Source organism: Enoplosus armatus, chromosome 8, assembly GCF_043641665.1.
Source record: "Enoplosus armatus isolate fEnoArm2 chromosome 8, fEnoArm2.hap1, whole genome shotgun sequence".
NCBI classification, from domain to species: Eukaryota; Metazoa; Chordata; class Actinopteri; order Centrarchiformes; family Enoplosidae; genus Enoplosus; species Enoplosus armatus.
Window position 1 is genome coordinate 15198060 of NC_092187.1, and position 18426 is coordinate 15216485.

Genomic DNA, 18426 nt, shown 5'->3' on the forward strand with positions numbered 1-18426 from the left:
ATGCAGGGTCTACAGAATGCTCAAGGGCAGCAGGGAATGACAGGGCAGCAGAATTCGGGTCAAGGCCAGCCCCAGATGCACCCTCATCAGCTGCAGCAGCAACAACAACAACAACAACAACAACAACAGCAGCAGCAGCAGCAAACTCAACAGCCACACCTACAACAGCAGGTATTATAATTACCATGTACCTTAATGAAAGTGTTTGATATCAACACAATGGTTAACAGTTTATCTATTAAAACTTAATGATATATTTTGCATTTTAGCAACAGCAGATGATGATGATGCTGAAGATGCAGCAAGAGCAGGCAAAGAATCGTATGTCCATCCCTCCAGGAGGGCAGCTCCCTCCTCGGGGCATGGGCAATCCACCTGAGGTGCAGAGGCTTCCTGTCTCCCAGCAAGGCAACATGCCTGTAATGATCAGCCTTCAAGGACATGGAGGGGTACCACCATCACCGGACAAAGCCAGAGGGATGCCTCTGATGGTGAACCCACAGGTGAGGGCCAAGTGCTGCGACATACACAAACTTGATTTTGACCTTAACATCTCATGATTTTTATTTTACTTGTGAGTGCACTATTTTCTTGGGAATAAACTGTACACGTTTGTATTTGTTCTCCCTCCTAGCTTGCAGGCGCTGCTCGAAGAATGTCCCATCCTGATGTAGGGCAGGGTCCTCAAGGCACTGGATCTGAAGAGGCCTCTGCTGGGGCCCACCCGAAGCAGGACAGGCCCGGTGGTCCAGAAATTGGGGTACAGTCTGGAAATGGGGCCCAACAGATGATGACGACCAATCAGGTCTCCAACACTCACATGATGAAAGGCCCTGGTCCATCACCAATGCCCCAGCACACTGGAGCCAGTCCCCAGCAACAGTTACCCACTCAGCCTCAACAGGGAGGCCCCATGCCTGGCCTTCATTTCCCCAATGTCCCCACAACCTCACAGAGCTCTAGGCCCAAAACTCCTAACAGAGCTAGCCCCAGGCCTTACCATCATCCTCTCACCCCAACTAATCGTCCACCCAGTACTGAGCCCTCCGAAATCAACCTTTCACCTGAGAGGCTAAATGCTTCTATTGCAGGGCTGTTTCCTCCCAAAATCAACATTCCTTTGCCTCCCAGACAACCTAACCTAAACAGGGGATTTGACCAGCAAGGTCTTAACCCTACAACTCTGAAAGCCATTGGGCAGGCCCCTCCTAGCTTAACTCTGCCAGGCAACAACAACAATGGCAGTGCGGGTGGAAATAACACTAACAACAATCAACAGCCTTTCTCTACTGGCACTGGAGCAGGAGGTCCAGGCACTAAACAGGAGAAGCAGCCTGGAGGGCAGGGTAAGAGGGCAAGTCCTAGCAATAGTCGGAGGTCAAGTCCAGCCTCTAGCCGCAAGACAGCCACCCCAAGTCCAGGGAGACAAAAGGGGACAAAGATGGCCATCACCTGTCCTCCCCCCCAGCAGCAGTTGGTGAACCCTCAGGGGCAAACCATGATGCTAAGCCCTACCTCAGTACCCCCAAGTCCAGTATCTATGCCTTCACAAGTGAGTGGGAGTATGGAGGCACAGCAGACCCAGAGCTCCTTCCATGGGATGCAAAGTAACCCTGCTGAGGGAGTCAGGGACAGTCAGGGAATGATGACAGCAGAGCAGCGACAGATGCCTCAGCCTCAACCCCTGCCACAGCCTTTGAGGGAGTTATCAACTCCGAGAATGGCAAGTCCTTCTTTCCCTGCGCCGCAGCAGCCCAAACCTGACATGGTACTTCAGGGTGGCACAGTTGATAGGCAGCCAGCACAAGCAGGACCTATGCAGGACTCCGAGGTCTCACCTACTCTCAGGACAGCTCCAACTTCCCTTAACCAGTTACTGGATAACACAGGTATCTCAAACATGCCTCTTCGTCCCATACAGAGTAATACTGTTGGTATGGATGGTATTGAAAAGGGCAGCCCTAAGTCTGCTTTGGATCCAGAGAGACCACTCCACAGTAATTCACAGAGTACAGATTTGTCAGCTTCTGTCGCTACTACTGCCGACATAAATGAATTGGAAAATAAACCCAAACCTGCTGTCCCAATTCCTACCAGCAGTCCTAATTTGCCTGCTTCAATTCCTAGCGTGCACCCTAGCACTAACATGAACTCCAATACTATCCCCAGCCTTAACCAAAACCCCATCTCCAGTCTTGCTGTCAATCCCAGTCCAAATGTAAACCCAACACCTATCCTCTGCCCCACCCTCAGTACTAACACTAATGCCACCACGAATGTAAGCCCCAACCCAGTCACTTCTGGTCAGAGCAGTCCTGCCTCGACTGTTAGTACTAGTTCTAACTCCAGCTCTGCTGTAAACCCAACCAGTTCGGCTCTAAAACCAAGCCCTAGTCCTAAACCCGTAACAAGTGTTCACTCAGTCATACAAATCCCTGCCTCTTCTAGCACAATTTCCCCCAATCAGATAACTGTGTTTGTCACCTCTAATCCCATCACCTCTACCCCCACTTCCCAGACACCTGCATCTATGGTCTCCACCATGGTGGCTGTCCCTAACAAGAACATTAGGCCTCAGGACATCCGGCAGCAGGCCCCTGTCCCCCGACCCCCTCAGTTTATTGCCACCACCCCTGTTTTTATCAACCCCATTTTCCAGGTCCCAGGTGCCCCTGTTAATCCCAATACCACAGTGGTATCACAATCAGTCACCATGATGGGGCCTATTCAAGTGTCCACTACAAACATCCAGCTTTCTCCTGCCCCAAGCTCCACCCAGTCCTCAGGGGCTAACATGACCAGCACTCAGCCTGCTAGAAGTGCTGTAGGACAGGTCCAGATTGCCACTAGTATGTCCTCATCAGCCCCAGTTTGTACTCTCACAGCTCCTCAGCAAATTAACCCTGGGGCTCTCAAAACAGAAACTCTCGGTGAGGCAGGTTCTGCTCAGAAATCTAGTCCCCTGGTCCGGCAGCCATCTCCCCATCCAAGCACTTCAGCATCATCTCCCTTTCAGCCCCCTCTGGCTTCTCCCCCTCCCTGCTCTAGTCCTGGGGCTGTGAATACCATCCGAAAGAGCCCCATGTCTCCATCTCCCACTGCCCAGGTGAAAAGTAAACCCACACAGGCCGCTACAGCTGTTACTGGTACAGCTGACTCTCAGCCAAGTCCCGTGGAAAGGCCTACGCAGGGGCCCACTGGGGCTGTGCCACCACAGGTCTTTCATCTTCCTGCTAGCTCTGCCATTCAGATTGAAGCACTAGCTCCCCATACTACTGCTGCTCCAAACAACATTACTCTGCCTACAGTCTCCTCTCCAATCCCAGTTCCTGGCCAAGTATCTGTTCCTACTCAGATTGTTACCCAGGCTCTTGGATCTGCACCAGCCTCAGTCTCAAGCCCAGCCCAGACTGTAACTTCTCAAGCTCCCATTGTCAGTGTAGTTGGTACTACCACAGGTGTCTCTTCTGCTACCTTGCTCTCTACGGTTGCTCCCGTGCAAAGTCCCGTACCGTCCATTCTTCCAATTGTTGCCAGACCTGGATCTGTTCAGGATGTTCCCCCCACCACATCCTCTCCAGTTGCTAACCCCAGCGGCGTTCCGCCAGCTCAGTCTGATCCCCCAGCTATGGAGCCCCCCATGCCGCCAGCTGCAGCACCTGCTGAAACCACTCCAACCACCCCAGGTAAACACACAACTGTGAGCTAAAAGAATCTTTGGGAATGTACACATGTATCAAGTAAACAGGCTAATGAACGTGTTCTGGCCATGATCCTTGGTCAAGTCAAGCTGATGACTACATGTATCTATATATACCGTGTGTCATGCAACCTTAAGTATTAAGCTTTCCTGGGTTTATACGTTTTCAAAGAATATTTGGTATTCCTGTTTTTTCTTGTTTAAAAAGGAAAACAGTTGCTATATGCAAAGTCATTGCTAACTGTTGGTAGTGGAGGTGAGACAGCCTTCTGCTCAACATCTTACAAACATTTACATAGCCACTCTATATGTGGTTTTAGTTGAGTAATCCGTGATACATATTCCTGACTAATAATTTGTTTTACATATTCAAATGTGTCAGTTTAACTATTTAATTATTTTTCCCCAGCACCTATTCAACAAGAAGTGCCACAGTTGCAGGAACCTGTTGCCAGTGAGAAGACCGGTAAGTGTAGTCATCTTTGTTTTAAGAACTTGTTAAAAATGCTTGTACTTTAAGTAGAAAAAACAATTCCATTTGATCTCATATGAGTCATTTGGAACTAGAGGGCATAGAAATAACTCTTGTTTTTGTCCTGTTCAGGTGAAGAGGTCTCGACGGGTTCTGAGCAGGGGTAAGATTCCTCATAACATTTGTATTCTTTTAAGTGCTGTATTGTTGATTAGCTGTGTAATGTTTCATGTGCTGGGGTCTATTAAGTGTCCCCTACTATTATCTATTCTATCTATTGATCTCTGAAACGTTGGCCTAGTCTTAAGACCCGTGATCTTGAAGGAGAAATGCTTAGACATTTCTAACTCTACTGAAACTCAGGGAGTTCTTTTGGTTGGCCAAGGGGGTACATGGTGAAAACAATGAGCCACGTTGCCTCAGCACTTGGTATGTATGATTAGCATGCAGCAATATAAATATACTAATGCATGTCACATGTTTAAACAAAAAACAGCCCATCACAAAGCAGATTGTACCACTCCATTGACCTGACCTTTACTGGGGATTGTCATACTATGGTGGGGAAGTGAAGCTATGTTTGTTCAGCACAGTTTATAGTTTACCGCTGTTTTTCCACTTCTATCACAGATGGGCAAAGAAAAGAAAGACGCCCATCAACTTAGTCCCAAGGTATGTATTTTAACATGTTTGCGCTGCAAAGACACAAGCAGTGATCATGTCGACGCAGTGGATGCTGTCGGGATGAAGACGGACAGTATCTGTGGTAGACGAGGAAAAACAGCAGTCCTGAGTGGTATTCTATCTTTCTCTGAGTAGAGCAGAGTTAACTCAAACCCTTGCATCTTCAGTAACACATCCTTGTGTTGTCCTTCCTTCTTTGTCGTTTGTTGTTTTTCTATCTGGTCCTCCCAGAGCTGCTGTGGAGAAGCCCAAGGGACCGAGCAGACGCAGCTCCCGGGCAGAGAAGGAGGTGGAGGAGGAGCCAGTAGCGGACAGCGGCATTAGGAAGAGATCAGCCAGGCCTGGAACCAGTGCTGCTGTAAAAGGTAACCTAAGCACGCAAGCAGCTTTTAAAGACAGAATACCTATCACTAAACTTTAGCTATACACATGGCATTATTACCTTTTCCCTAATACGCATGTATACTCTTTTTAACAGAAACTGGAGCGAGCCCCACCCAGGCCAAACGAAGGAAGTCTAAATAGCCTGTGAACTGTACTGTAAATGTTTTTGTTTCCCGCTGTGAATCAGTTGATAACGGTTTCTCTGTCCCAGATTATGAATTTTCACTGGAGGAAGAAACCATGTACAGATTGTTTTAAAAAGAATTATGCTATTGTTTTGTCCATGCTATTATGTGAGATTGTAGTTAGAATGTGTGCATACAGTATGTGTTTGTGTGAATGTGCTTTTTATATTAAATGCTGGATTAATCATGTGAAGACTGATAATGGAGCTTGTCATGATTGTATGATTATGTTGTAAAACTGAATTAAATTTTCTACTGCTTTTGTTCTGTGAAACTGTGTACAATGATTCATGCATTGTCCTAAGGTTGTTGATCATTTTAAGTCTCAGCTTGCCAATTCTTTCCATAACTGCATTAAAGTACTGTATTATTGATAAGCACTAGTAGCAGGCGGAGTGTGATGTAAACAGTCAAGACTCCATTGAGATTAAGAGAAATTAAAGCACTGACTAGAAGATTCATATTTTTTGCCTCCACCAGAAACATGTATGCTGTATGAATGTAATAACATTAGTGCAATTTGAAAGGCTAAAGTACCCACGCTGTCATAACTGACTTGAAATGTTGATACTGGTTCAGGTAGGCACTGTGCACAGCGTTCTCTCGGTGTTCGGGGTGGTGTGAGCATGCGCAGTTAGTAAACGTTGGGACTCCATTCCAGTCTGTCAGTGAGGGTTCCCTGAGCCTCGCATCCTGAACAGCTGTCTACTGTGATAACTTCACCTGCTTTACAAACACAAACAACTTGACCATGAGCGGAGATCATGGACATGGAGACTCTCAGGTACCTCTTGGTCAATAATTCATGTCTGTGATCAGTTTGTATTAATTTGGAAATAACTGACGAATATTAATCGTCATGATATGAAATAACGGTTAAGAAACGTTAGCTAACGGAATAAGTTACGCTGTTCTCTTAGTCATTTTAGTGGAAACTTTGAAATTATGGGGAGTATTTGCATTGTATTGTGGCAAAAATACATGTATTTCTAGGGTACATTTGTATGCCAATTGAAACTTGAATAACCGAGCTACCGGCATTTGCAAAATTGAAATATTAAAAACATATTTTTTCACAATTTCCAGGTCAATTCTGGATCTAAAGGAAGCGGTAGGTCCTCTGATGAGGATTTTTATTCATATTGACTCTGATTTCCAATCGGAATCGTGATCTGACCTACTGTTAGTTTTTAAAGGACAGAAATGGCGTCCCAGAGACTAAGTCCCTTCTCCTCCACTCTCTTGCGGCTATTGTTCAAAAAGAGGGTCTGAAATGTACACTTGCGACCCTCGGTTTTCTAATCTGCTGGGGTATTCCGAAAGGGCCTGGCGTCGTGTTTATTTTGCATGCTTCAATGTGATAATATGTACGTGCAATTATAACGAATTCTGGAGCCGAAAGTGGCAGTATTGGGGCTGAGGACTTAGTCTCTGCGCCATTTTCTTTTTCTGTATGTAGCAGCCAGGGCGCCGATCAGAGAGCCAACTGTCTGCCGTGATATGGAGGCGAGAGCTGGGAGCTTATCGCCTCTCCCTGCCCGTATCTCACCACCAGCTGCACTCTGCCTCCATCTCTGTGCTAGAGACACGTATCTGCACTGCCAACAGGGGATGCGCACACACACGAGTTTAAAACTTTAAGCCACAGAAAAGAAAGTTGCACTACATTATTAAAAGCATATGCCTTGAGCAGTCATTTTTTGAATGCACAAATGATAACCTCCACACAAGACTGTCCCTTACTCCTGCAAAGTTGAGAGTACTATTTTCCTGGAAGCTTAATTTGCTGCCTGGTGTTATGGAAAGCATAGCAGCCTGTGGGAATTGATTTTGGTTTATAACTGGGAAGTGTGCTACTGTTTAATATAGCAAATAATACCCGTTATTAAACTGCCATGACAACAGGGCGCCACGAGGTGATGATCAAGCCAAGTCAGGTCTACCTCAGGAGGGATATCACTCAGCAGGAAGCATTTTAATATGGAGACTCCTGTAAAATCATATAGCCTAATAGTTTGACTAGCTGCACTGAGAGCATGTACAACCTCCTCATATTTTCCATTTAAAAACTATGCAACCTTGGTTACTGTACACATTGCATTTTTGGGTTACTTACCATACTAATTTATGTTGCTTATTAAGCTGTACTGTGGTATGTTATATACATTTCAGTAGGAATAATTCCACAATATTATTTTGGATTTGCAGAATTATGTTGTATGTTGTATGTTTTTGTATTACATACAATAATTATAATTATTATTATTTATAGCACTTAGCAACTTAACTATTATTACACTGTCTTACCGTGTTGGTGTTGATTAAAGAAGATTATTCGAGGAGAAATTATAGCCCGCTTATTACCCACAGGCCAGAGGGACTGGAGAACATTACTCACAAAGAAAACAGGGTTACAACTGCATCAAAAGTTGCACAGCCTGCTGAAAAACAGCTATTGTTATGTTATATATTACAGGAGACAAAGGTTGTGAGGATATAGGTGGAATATTACAGTGATCTTGTGGCAAATACTAAAGTATGACAAGGTTACTTATAAGTATCACTCTCAGGTCCCTTTTCTTTTATGAGGGAAATAGGTGTGGTGCTGGAGGATGAGGGTGGAGGTTGAACCTCAGGGGCACTGTGGGTCAGCTACAGCAAATGTTTGTTGTGGCGTTAGCCGGGCACTGAGGGCTGATTGGAGTGTGAATATAGAAGAAATGTGGGGGATGCTTTTTCTGTTAATACTAATATACGCAAGGGACATCTAAATCTACAAGTGTAGACAACCAGATGTAAAAGATTCATTCTCAGATATTTACACATTGGGTAAAAATATTCTTTGTTCTGATTTTATTTTTAAATGCCGCTGAGCAAGTTGATCTTTCCTTTGTATCGTAGTCACTCACAAACATAAAGACAAGCACAAAGACAAGGAACACAGACACAAAGACCACAAGAAAGACAAGGAGCGAGAGAAGATCAAGCACAGCAACAGGTAGGATGTCTGCATCTTCCTTACTTTCATATTATGAACTGACCAATGCAGGTTTCTTTAGCCCTATACCGATATTTGTGTATTAAAGTTGAAATGATCATTTTGATAATTTTTCAATCCTAACATGTACTTATCCTCACAGTGTTTTATTTTAGGAGTATAAATTCTGTTATGAACTGGTGGTTGTAGCTTTCATAACAGAATCTTTATTGAGAAGGATAATGACAAATCCAATACATTTGGATACACATTCTGCCAGTATGAATCCTAAACAAAGCAAGCTTTATAACAGGAACATGAAAGAATCACTCAGGGTACTGCTGATTTTATCGGAACTAATAGATGTTGCTGCCATGTTAAATCAACAAACATACATCACAAGGACTCCATGAAATCCACTCTTATGAATGACATCTGCAAAGCATTTGTAATTTGAACCATTGTGGAACAGTCGTCATGTTTTCATTTTGTCTGGTTGAAATTCTTGTGGGCTGCGGGACTCTTAGTGGAGTCACGACTTTGGCCAATCTTATTGGCAGTTGTCCATGACGCTGTCGTTGTTTGTTAAAAGTGGTTACGTTTATATTGCTGGTGGTTGGTGCTTTGTCGATGACATCTTTTGTGCCTGTGCATCTGGACCACGTCTGACCTCGCGCACTCGATCTCTGAACCTCCGTGGCTTCTGTGTTCCAGCGAACATAAGGACCACTCTGAGAGGAGACACAAAGACAAAGAGAAGCTGAAACACAGTGACGGCAGCTCAGACAAGCACAGGGAAAAACACAAAGAGAAAGACAAGGACAAAGAGAAGAGGAGAGAGGAGAAGGTTTGTTAATGGGTAGCCAGGCATTAATATTTTGTGACATTAATTTAAAAGCTTTGTTTGTGATCATGACATAACTCTTGTGTTTATTAATATCCTCGCGTCTCTTCTGGAGATTTCCCTGATGAGAAAACAAAACACAAAACTAATATCAACACAGATGGCCCCTGTGGCCTTCCATGAACTCTAACTATAAGTAAAAGTTTAGAGTGTTTGAAGATTGTTTAAAGGTGTTGTAGTATATTTTATTCATCAAAAGAGAGATATACTAATATATGCTACTATTTCTCACAGATCAAATCATCCCATGTAGACAAGCCCAAGAAGGAGAAAGAAAATGGATATGTAAGGTAAACCGCGTCTCTTTGTAGTGTCTGATGTGAAATAAAAGTAATTATAAAGAATTTACTTTAAGCTTAGCCATTGCTTGGTTATGATCAGTGGGATATTGCTTTACTAATATGTACTTCAATGTCTTCAATGTGTGACTTAGAGATGCAAGTCCTCCTGCCATTAAGAGCGAGTCTGAAGAAGACAACGGCTTCTACCCCTCTCCCCAACACAACAAGACCTCCAAACGAGAGTATGAGGATGAAGAGTGGGTATCATACAAATGAAACCAGATCCTTACCTTATGCTTTTTGTTCTGTCACTGTCAATTCTGTAACCTGAGATATAGTTAGATTATCTATATATTTGTTCACAGATTTGAGTACAAGCCCAAAAAAGTCAAGACAGAACACGACAAAAAGGCAAAGAAGAGGAAACATGAGTACGAAGAGGATGAGGAGGATGAGGTTCATTACGTTAACATTATTTTTGATGAATACATTCTCTTATTGCTGGAGTGTCTGCTGTTCATGTTCTCCAGATTTATTCTGTCCACTTTACTTGTTTCAGGACATCAAGCCCAAAAAGAAGACAAAAGACAAAAAGGTAACAGAGGGAAAGAAAGCCAAAAAAGAAGAAGAGGAGAAGTGGAAATGGTAAGATAATTTTGAGGAGAAATAATTATTTTCCTCAGGAAATTACACACGAGGTCAGTTAGCTGATATAAACAGCTACTGAGAAGTAGATACCATACTTTTGTCCCCCCTCACGGGTTCTACTTTGTTGTTGTTTGTGGTGATTAGGTGGGAGGAGGAAAGATATACTGATGGCTCCAAATGGCGTTTCCTCGAGCATAAGGGTCCAGTGTTTGCACCTCCCTATGAACCCTTGCCTGACAAAGTCAAATTTTTCTATGATGGTGAGTCTGTGTGAAAAATAAGTTGTAATACATTATTCATTTTGTTTGGTCAAGACTACCAAGTGTTTGTTTGTATTTGTAGGTAAGCCTATGAAACTTGGTGCTCCTGCTGAGGAGGTAGCTACTTTTTTTGCCAAGATGTTGGATCATGAGTACACCACTAAGGACATCTTCAGGAAGAATTTCTTCAAGGACTGGAGGAAGGTGAGGAGATACGACATATTCAAGTGTCTCAAGTTGAGTCTACAGAGGGTGTGACGTTCAAGTATATAAGTTGGCCATGCTTCAGATGTCTTCTCTTTCATTTTAGGAAATGACATCAGAGGAGAAGTCAAAGATCACCGACCTGAACAAGTGTAACTTCAGCGAGATGAATGAGTACTTCAAGGCCCAATCAGAAGCTAGGAAACAGATGTCAAAAGAGGAGAAACAGGTAGGCCTGCATTCATGCAGACTCTCCCAACCCTGAAAACATCATGGAATCGCTCATTGCACTTTCATATTTTCATATACTTTGCAGAAAAACAAAGAGGAGAATGAGAGACTCCTCCAGGAGTACGGTTTCTGCATCATGGACAACCACAAGGAGAGGATCGGAAACTTCCGCATCGAGCCGCCAGGCCTCTTCCGAGGACGAGGAGATCATCCGAAGATGGGCATGCTGAAGCGACGCATCAGACCTGAAGACATCATTATTAACTGTAGCAAGTGGGTCATTTCACCACCACCGTTATCACCACCCTCACTGCCATGAATTCTTCCATTTTTCTTTAGTTTGTTTGCTAATGTTATGTCAAGTTCTGAGTTTTTTTTACCACAAGGTGGCCCTGTCATCCTTCATTCATTGTCCTGCATCCTAACCCCTCTCTCCCTGCTCAAACACCTTTTTTTTAATTTTCTTTCCCTTTATCTTCCGTCTTCTAACTGCCATGTTGTGCTGGATGTATTTATGGTGGAAATACTTTTCTTTTTATCTCTATCATTCCATGCCTCATGGGCAGTGTGTGTGTGTGTGTGTGTGTGTGTGTGTGTGTGTGTGTGTGTGTGTGTGAGAGAGAGAGAGTTTACAGGAAGGCTAATTTGCAGCATTCAGTTGCCTTCACTGAGACACCAGCAAAAGAATGTACTGCATGTTGTGTGGCAGATATATCGCTGACATGCACTTGCAAACATGTCGGCACTGTGTCAAAGGTAGCCTTCCTGTACGCTGTGTGTGTGCAAACAATAACACGACCCGGGGAGGACATGTTGACCCCCACATACTGGTCATAATGGGGTTTGTTTTACATTTTTCTGTATACCATTGTCCCATAGCTGTAGTATTTACAATATAAAGTTAATCTTAGACAGGCCCATTAAGATGAAAAATATTTTATTGATTTAGATTAATTTCAGGTCTGTATTAAGTGCTGTTTGTTGTATGATGAATGCACCTTAATCAACACATAAGTAGAAACTCCGTGGAGTTAGACAACACTGAGATGCTGTACTAAACATACAAAGGAGAAAAGCTGTCAAACGCATTGCACCTATTTATAGTAAACCTGCCTCTTTTTCTGTAGGGACTCCAAGCACCCGAAACCTCCGCCAGGAACAAAATGGAAGGAGGTTCGCCATGACAACAAGGTGACCTGGCTGGTATCTTGGACAGAGAACATCCAGGGCTCCATCAAGTACATCATGTTGAATCCTAGCTCCAGGATCAAGGTACCTGTTGTTACTTAATCCTAACTCGTTTCTGAGTTTAAATATGTCGCCAGTTATCCCTTGAAACAATTGATCCGTCTGTTTCCCTATTGGATAAACAGTTTGTTGTGTGTGTGTGTGTGTGTTTGTGTGTGTGTGCGTGCAGGGGGAGAAGGACTGGCAGAAATATGAGACTGCTCGACGGTTGAAGAAATGTGTGGATCGCCTCCGTACCCAGTATAGAGACGACTGGAAGTCAAAAGAGATGAGGATCAGGCAGAGAGCTGTGGCACTGTATTTCATAGACAAGGTGAGGTGAAATACAGTGAAACGGTAATGATAAGATACAGAACAAGCAGGAAAAAATGCTTTACAAACAAGTAAGTAAGCCAGTTCCTCCCAATGCTACTTAGCTGGAATTTACTACAGACCCCCTTTTATCATTTCCATTAACCACAAAGGCTCCCTTCAGCCCACCTGGAGAAATACTGGTATATTGTATGTAAACCAAGTGAAGAGAATACATCCAGAGAAAATGTTAGACTGTTATGTCTTGATAATGATCACGATGTGTGGTGTTTCCCCTGTAGCTTGCACTGAGGGCCGGTAACGAAAAGGAGGAAGGTGAGACAGCGGACACAGTAGGCTGCTGCTCGCTGCGGGTGGAGCATATCAAACTGTACCCCAAGATGGACGACCAGGAGTACGTGGTGGAGTTTGACTTCTTGGGAAAGGACTCCATCCGCTACTACAACAAGATCCCTGTGGAGAAGAGGGTAAGAAAGGGAAGGGAGAGTGAGGAGAGGAACATGGGAACGGAGGGAGAGAAAAGTTGGCGGACGCATTAAAGCACAAAGCTGTGATTTTGTGAGGGTGGTGCTGGGTGTGTATTTGACAGATATGTGAATTTAGTGTTAATGAGGTAAGAAGTTGCTACACTGTGGAGGATGTTTGCACAGACAGGTGATCAGGCACTAAAAGCTTTCCGTCAGCTCTGCCTCAGAGGGTGGTCTGTTTCCTGCTATTAAGGGAGTGTACAGACACATATGCACACAGACACACGCTAGACATGTTCTGTTTTCAGACACGAATTCTTCAGCAGGCCTTGGCACCGTCCATTTGCCTACGCTTCCTCTCTGCATCCCCACTTACACATAGAAGTACATACAAGAGACACATTAACCTGTAATAAACCACCTGCACTTGTCATCATGAACAGAAATAACATAGCACCCCCATCTGGAAGAAATGTGATTATGCATCCCTGAAGACTGTTGGGCTGAAGTGTTAAATATAAGTGATTACATGCTAAATAGATCTTTGCTGATTTCTTATCAGGTCTTTAAAAACCTCCAGCTGTTCCTGGAGAACAAGCAGCCTGAAGATGACCTCTTTGACAGACTCAATGTAAGAAACACACACATGAATATCTGCCTCCCTCATTCTAAGTGAAGTGTTTAAATTTCTAGTTGTTATGCTTGTGTCACTCTGTTTCCTCTGCCTCTCCCAACTGTACTCTCTTTTCTTTCTCGGTGTCGCCTGCAGACTTCTATTCTGAATAAGCACTTACAGGAGCTGATGGATGGCCTGACAGCCAAGGTCTTTCGTACCTACAACGCCTCCATCACCCTACAGCAGCAGCTCAAGGAACTTTCCTGCTGTGAGTAACATCAGCTTCAGCCCGTCACACGCAGCTCACTTGAATGACACCCACATAGTTTCTCAGTACAGCTAAAACTCTTAATCACTTCAACCAAATCTAGATAAATTCTGCAGTGTCAAGTGAGAGACATACATATACACACGTGGCAAAAATATATGTTGCACTTTTTCATGAACTACAAATGTTTTTTTTTATATAGAAAAGATAACACAAGTGGGAATGCATGTTGTTAAAGTGTTTTTTTCTTAAATGTCTATGGAAGTCTGAAAGATGACGGTCTTTAAATGTTTGACAATTGTACAAACATGTCTGGAGAGGTATAAAAGGAAAAAGTATTGTTTTATAAGGACAGATGATAAAGCAAAACCTCCATGTAAATATAGCTGCCGGCTCCTCTAGCAGAGGAGAATAATACAAAATGCTTTGTAATAAAATATTCAACATGGAACATAAACTCACATACTCTTAACCTTTACCTTCATTTCTTTCTTTCTGTGAATTTGTAAATTACAGTTGTTTTTTAGTTTTTGTAGCTTTTTTTATAACAGTCTTTATTCTTTTTATTTACTATAGCTTGTTTTTCTACTTATGTCTCTATTGCACTATCCTGTATGCTGCTGGAACAATGCAAATTTTCCTGCTGAGGGATTAATAAAGGATTACCTTATCTTATCTTAAACATACCTGGCAGGGACAAATAATGAAAAAATAAATAATAAAATAAAACAGCTGCAGCATCTACACAACAGTGACATAAATAACAGACAAAACGTGAGCATTAGCTTAGCTTAACACTGAAATATATATCGGCAGGCGAAGACAGACGTTGTGATATTGGGGGAACAAAAGTATAGAGGACAGGTGAAAGTGCCAAAATTAGGTGGGGATTTGAGCTTGAACCCTACAGATAGAGTGTACACGTAATAGCTTTTGAGGCGTTCTCAGTCAGGTAATAATTGTATTACATTAACAACGGGTACTGTACCTTTAATTTACTGTATATAACTAAGACTTATTATGCCTAATTTTAAATTGTTAAATAGTTGTCCTATCTTGTTGTGTCGTTGTTGGGTCTCCAGCTGATGACAGCATCCCAGCTAAAATCCTGTCATACAACCGAGCCAACCGGGCGGTGGCCATCCTCTGTAACCACCAGAGAGCTCCACCCAAAACATTTGAGAAGTCCATGCAAAACCTTCAGACCAAGGTAAACCCCCTATGTTCCAACTTTCTTCAGTTTTGTTGTCCATTGACAAGCAATGATGCCTTGGTTGCCTTGGAGAAAATCTTTTTTTTGTCACTGTGAAAGATAAAAGATATTCCCTCTCTACGTGATGCAGATTGTCTATTTCACACTTTGTTGTGATTGCAGATCGACGAGAAACAGAATCAACTGTCAGCAGCCAGGAAGCAGCTGAAGGCGGCCAAGGCTGATCACAAGGCTTCCCATGATGACAAAAGCAAAAAGTAAGAAAGCCTGAGCGCTGCTAACCAGTGCGAGAGACTGTCAGTTTTATCCGTTATTTACTTACTTAAACCTCTTCGTCCCAGGTGGGATGTAAGGCCACAAAGTTTTATATGTATATACTCCTAAACATAAAGTTTGTGATGTTTAGGGCCTCTGTTATTCAGTCCATCTGTATAACTCCTTCTCTCTCTGTGTCTCTGTCTTTCTGTATCTATCTTTATTCCGCCCTCTGTCTGTCTTTGTGTCTCTCTCAGGGCTGTGGAGGTGAAGCGTAAAGCTGTCCAGAGGATAGAGGAGCAGCTGATGAAGCTCCAGGTGCAGGCCACAGACAGAGAGGAGAACAAGCAGATTGCTCTGGGCACCTCCAAGCTCAACTACCTGGATCCACGCATCTCTGTTGCATGGTACTTATGTGGCACAGCAGAAGTTGCTTACCTTTGTTTATTAACTACCAACTATTATTTGATTACAGGTGTAACTATGGTAAAAAACCTGTTACATTAAATGTGTAAACCACCCACTGTTTAATAGGCCGGCTTTCTCCGGGTGGGTGGGTGCATGGGGTGCATATCTACCTTGGTGACAGAAAGGCAGGAAATGCTCTTGCATTGTAGGAAAAGGAGCAGCACAAGCAAAAAAGCAAACGGCTGCAGAAGGAAAATAAGAGGAAGAAAAGCGTGTGAGCGTGAGGAACAATGGGGTTTGTTTCTGAAAGCCAGGGAGCGTCCCCAAACAGCACTCCTTCCTCCATGTGGGAAGTCAATGAGGAGCTGTCTATGGCTGAGTGGAGGGCCAGGCCACAGAGAAGGGGAACAGTGGTCCGCCCTCCCTAACCCATACCCCACAGCTATTTATGGAGAGCCTCCTCCTCAAGCACAATGGATACAGGAATGCTCCATGTTTTGCCTGATTGTAAAGCGTAAGGGATGGGGTCCCCCCCTTTGTAGGGTGGTGCATGGGAACCTGGTCTACACTGTAGTTGTATGTGTATGCGTAACAGAGATGAAAACATAGAGTCGAATCGTTTTGATTGCTAGCTGACGCATCATTCTGTCATGCAGAGTGTAGTAGGTTCAAACTCGCTAAAACAATCTGTTGTCCTTGCTAGCACAGTTGACTTGACTTTTGAGAAACCTTGTCTAATTTGTTACTAAGTAATTCTAAATAACAGCTACAACCTTTGCCTGAATTAAACAGGGAAATTATCTGGTTTAGGTAGCTACAGGCTAGCTACTTAAGTTTGATTCACGTATGGCAAATATGTTGAGTGTTTCTCATCTCCATAATGTAGTATCCACTAAGCATATGCAATGCACTGTCATCATTTGAGTTTACATAGATACAATTATATTTATGTTATTCATTGGCAGTCCAACCTGAGCTGTTTCAATGTTTGTCATGATTTTATTTGATTATTCATTGTAAAGTTCTTTGATCATTTTTCTAGTGTGACCCCATTAAAGACTCAAAAAACAGAATTAGTGTTTTAATCCAAAATCGTAACACGGGTGTGCCTTAAAATGTTAACGATTTTCACGCAGGATTCATAGGATCCCATGGTTTTAAATACATTTTTCAGTTTAAAATCTATGAAATGAAACATTAGTATTTGTTCGGTGTGCATCTTGGTACGTTCTAGTGTCCTAGTCAGCCAAGACAGTAGACACCTTGGGTATGTCATAACAGGAAAAGCTCAGGTGTAATCAATAACATTGTTAACAAGTGCATTACATGTAGTTGAGCTAGTGTCAGGGCCCTGGTATTTTGCATGCTGGCTCACTGGCATGGCTTACTGGGACACTTAATGGAACTGAGCCATTGTTAACAAAATGTGATTCACCTGTCCTCCTGCTATGACTAGTCAAAGTGTCTGGACCAGGACCCTTCAGTTCCTATGTTCAGTATACTGTACATATGGACTGTCACTGGGTTAGTGGACTTTTTCCCAGTTCAGTATAAAAAATATACAAGCAGTGATCACTAATCAAGTCCCAACAACATTAATGCAATGCACATGAGCCCAACAGATTTTCTGTTGACAACTGACTCACTGTCTAGTCTCCTTCATGGAATTTCTATATAGTGTTAGTTCCTATATATAGAATAGTGAGCAGTGGTGCATCCAGCGAGTGGATGAGCCCAGTCATGTTTTGTACTTAACTGGTCTATCCTCCCTCCACTCCAGGTGCAAGAAATATGGCGTTCCCATTGAGAAGATCTACAACAAAACCCAGAGAGAGAAGTTTGCCTGGGCAATTGACATGGCTGAAAAGGACTATGAGTTTTAAACACACTTAATGTTTTACCTTTTTCTACCCATGCCTTTGATTGTAAAGATGGTTTGTAGTTGATGTCAAATGATTCCACTGTGTGGTTACTGCAGGGGCTGTGAAGGAGGAAGCTAAGACTTTGTTTGAGCTGTGACCACAGTTTAATAATTGTGCTGTATATATGGATTGGTTGTGAATATAGGGAAATAACTCCTGAACCATTTGACCAAGCTGCCAAAGGGCATCTCTCCTAAAAACAAATGACAGTAGTGTGTATGTAGCTGCAGCTATCTGCCCATGATCAAACAACTATGAACACATTAGTATTATCTTTTATCAGACACAACTGTACTGAAATTCGTAAGCCATCAGACTGATTGAGAAATTCTATATTCTCATAGAATAATGAATTAATAAATGTTTGTGTGGGAGACTGTGAGGAACAACATGAGAGACAATGAATTTCGATTTGTGGAATTTCAGTGTGAGAGATTGGTACAATAAAATGAGCCTGACAGACTGAGAAGACAGTGTGAAGAATAGAATCCCTAGCACTATGCTCACATAATTATTAGCACACCGAATGTCATCTTTTTTTTCTCCATTTAGTTTGATTTTGCTTTTTATTTCAGGGATGTACATATTTTTGTCATTTTTCCGTAACTATGATTCAGTGTTTTATATCATGTGTGCTGTATGCATTGTCAACAAAAAGCTCTTCATTGCTCATATGCAACTCGTGTGTGTCTGTTTCCACAGTTTTGCAATGAACAAGACGTAACATTCCTCTTGGTTACTTGAATCAGCTGAAGTACTGCATAATGTCTTGTGTGTCAGAGCTAAA

General features: G+C 42.9%; 2 protein-coding genes across 5 annotated transcripts in view; both read left to right on the forward strand.

Moving 5' to 3' along the window:
- Window positions 1–5812, forward strand: part of ncoa6 (nuclear receptor coactivator 6) — a 10930-nt gene extending 5118 nt beyond the window's left edge. The window contains exons 9-16 of the mRNA XM_070910057.1: window positions 1–171; window positions 270–503; window positions 635–3686; window positions 4110–4166; window positions 4305–4335; window positions 4803–4844; window positions 5088–5221; window positions 5335–5812. The exon at window positions 1–171 is cut by the window's left edge and continues 314 nt beyond it. Of these exons, the coding sequence (XP_070766158.1) occupies window positions 1–171; window positions 270–503; window positions 635–3686; window positions 4110–4166; window positions 4305–4335; window positions 4803–4844; window positions 5088–5221; window positions 5335–5381 (3768 nt within the window). The 3' untranslated portion in view covers window positions 5382–5812. The remainder of the gene's footprint in view (window positions 172–269; window positions 504–634; window positions 3687–4109; window positions 4167–4304; window positions 4336–4802; window positions 4845–5087; window positions 5222–5334) is intronic.
- A 292-nt stretch (window positions 5813–6104) lies between these two features.
- Window positions 6105–17632, forward strand: top1b (DNA topoisomerase Ib). Of its 4 annotated transcripts, none has more exons than XM_070910338.1 (21): window positions 6105–6209; window positions 6512–6536; window positions 8327–8423; window positions 9117–9253; window positions 9560–9596; window positions 9749–9844; window positions 9953–10043; window positions 10147–10232; window positions 10380–10495; window positions 10578–10699; window positions 10806–10928; window positions 11016–11203; window positions 12058–12202; window positions 12348–12491; window positions 12772–12957; window positions 13520–13588; window positions 13727–13841; window positions 14924–15051; window positions 15217–15311; window positions 15567–15716; window positions 17498–17632. In XM_070910338.1, exons 1-21 carry the CDS (start codon window positions 6177–6179, stop codon window positions 17598–17600), a joined length of 2286 nt encoding a protein of 761 aa, XP_070766439.1. In that variant the 5' UTR covers window positions 6105–6176; the 3' UTR covers window positions 17601–17632. The 4 variants fall into 4 exon arrangements, with proteins under 4 accessions (XP_070766439.1, XP_070766436.1, XP_070766437.1 ...); XM_070910335.1 differs by having other exon boundaries at window positions 9117–9249; window positions 9541–9596; window positions 9740–9844; XM_070910336.1 differs by having other exon boundaries at window positions 9117–9249; window positions 9541–9596; window positions 9740–9844; window positions 10156–10232.
- Window positions 17633–18426: the final 794 nt, after the last annotated feature.

Bases quoted from the DNA above. Each gene is read 5' to 3' on its own strand.
- top1b (XM_070910335.1), top strand. From the start codon at position 6,177: ATGAGCGGAGATCATGGACATGGAGACTCTCAG. The intron at 12,958-13,519 runs GTAAGAAAGGGA...ATTTCTTATCAG, and splicing joins AGATCCCTGTGGAGAAGAGG to GTCTTTAAAAACCTCCAGCT. The intron at 15,312-15,566 runs GTAAGAAAGCCT...TGTCTCTCTCAG, and splicing joins CATGATGACAAAAGCAAAAA to GGCTGTGGAGGTGAAGCGTA.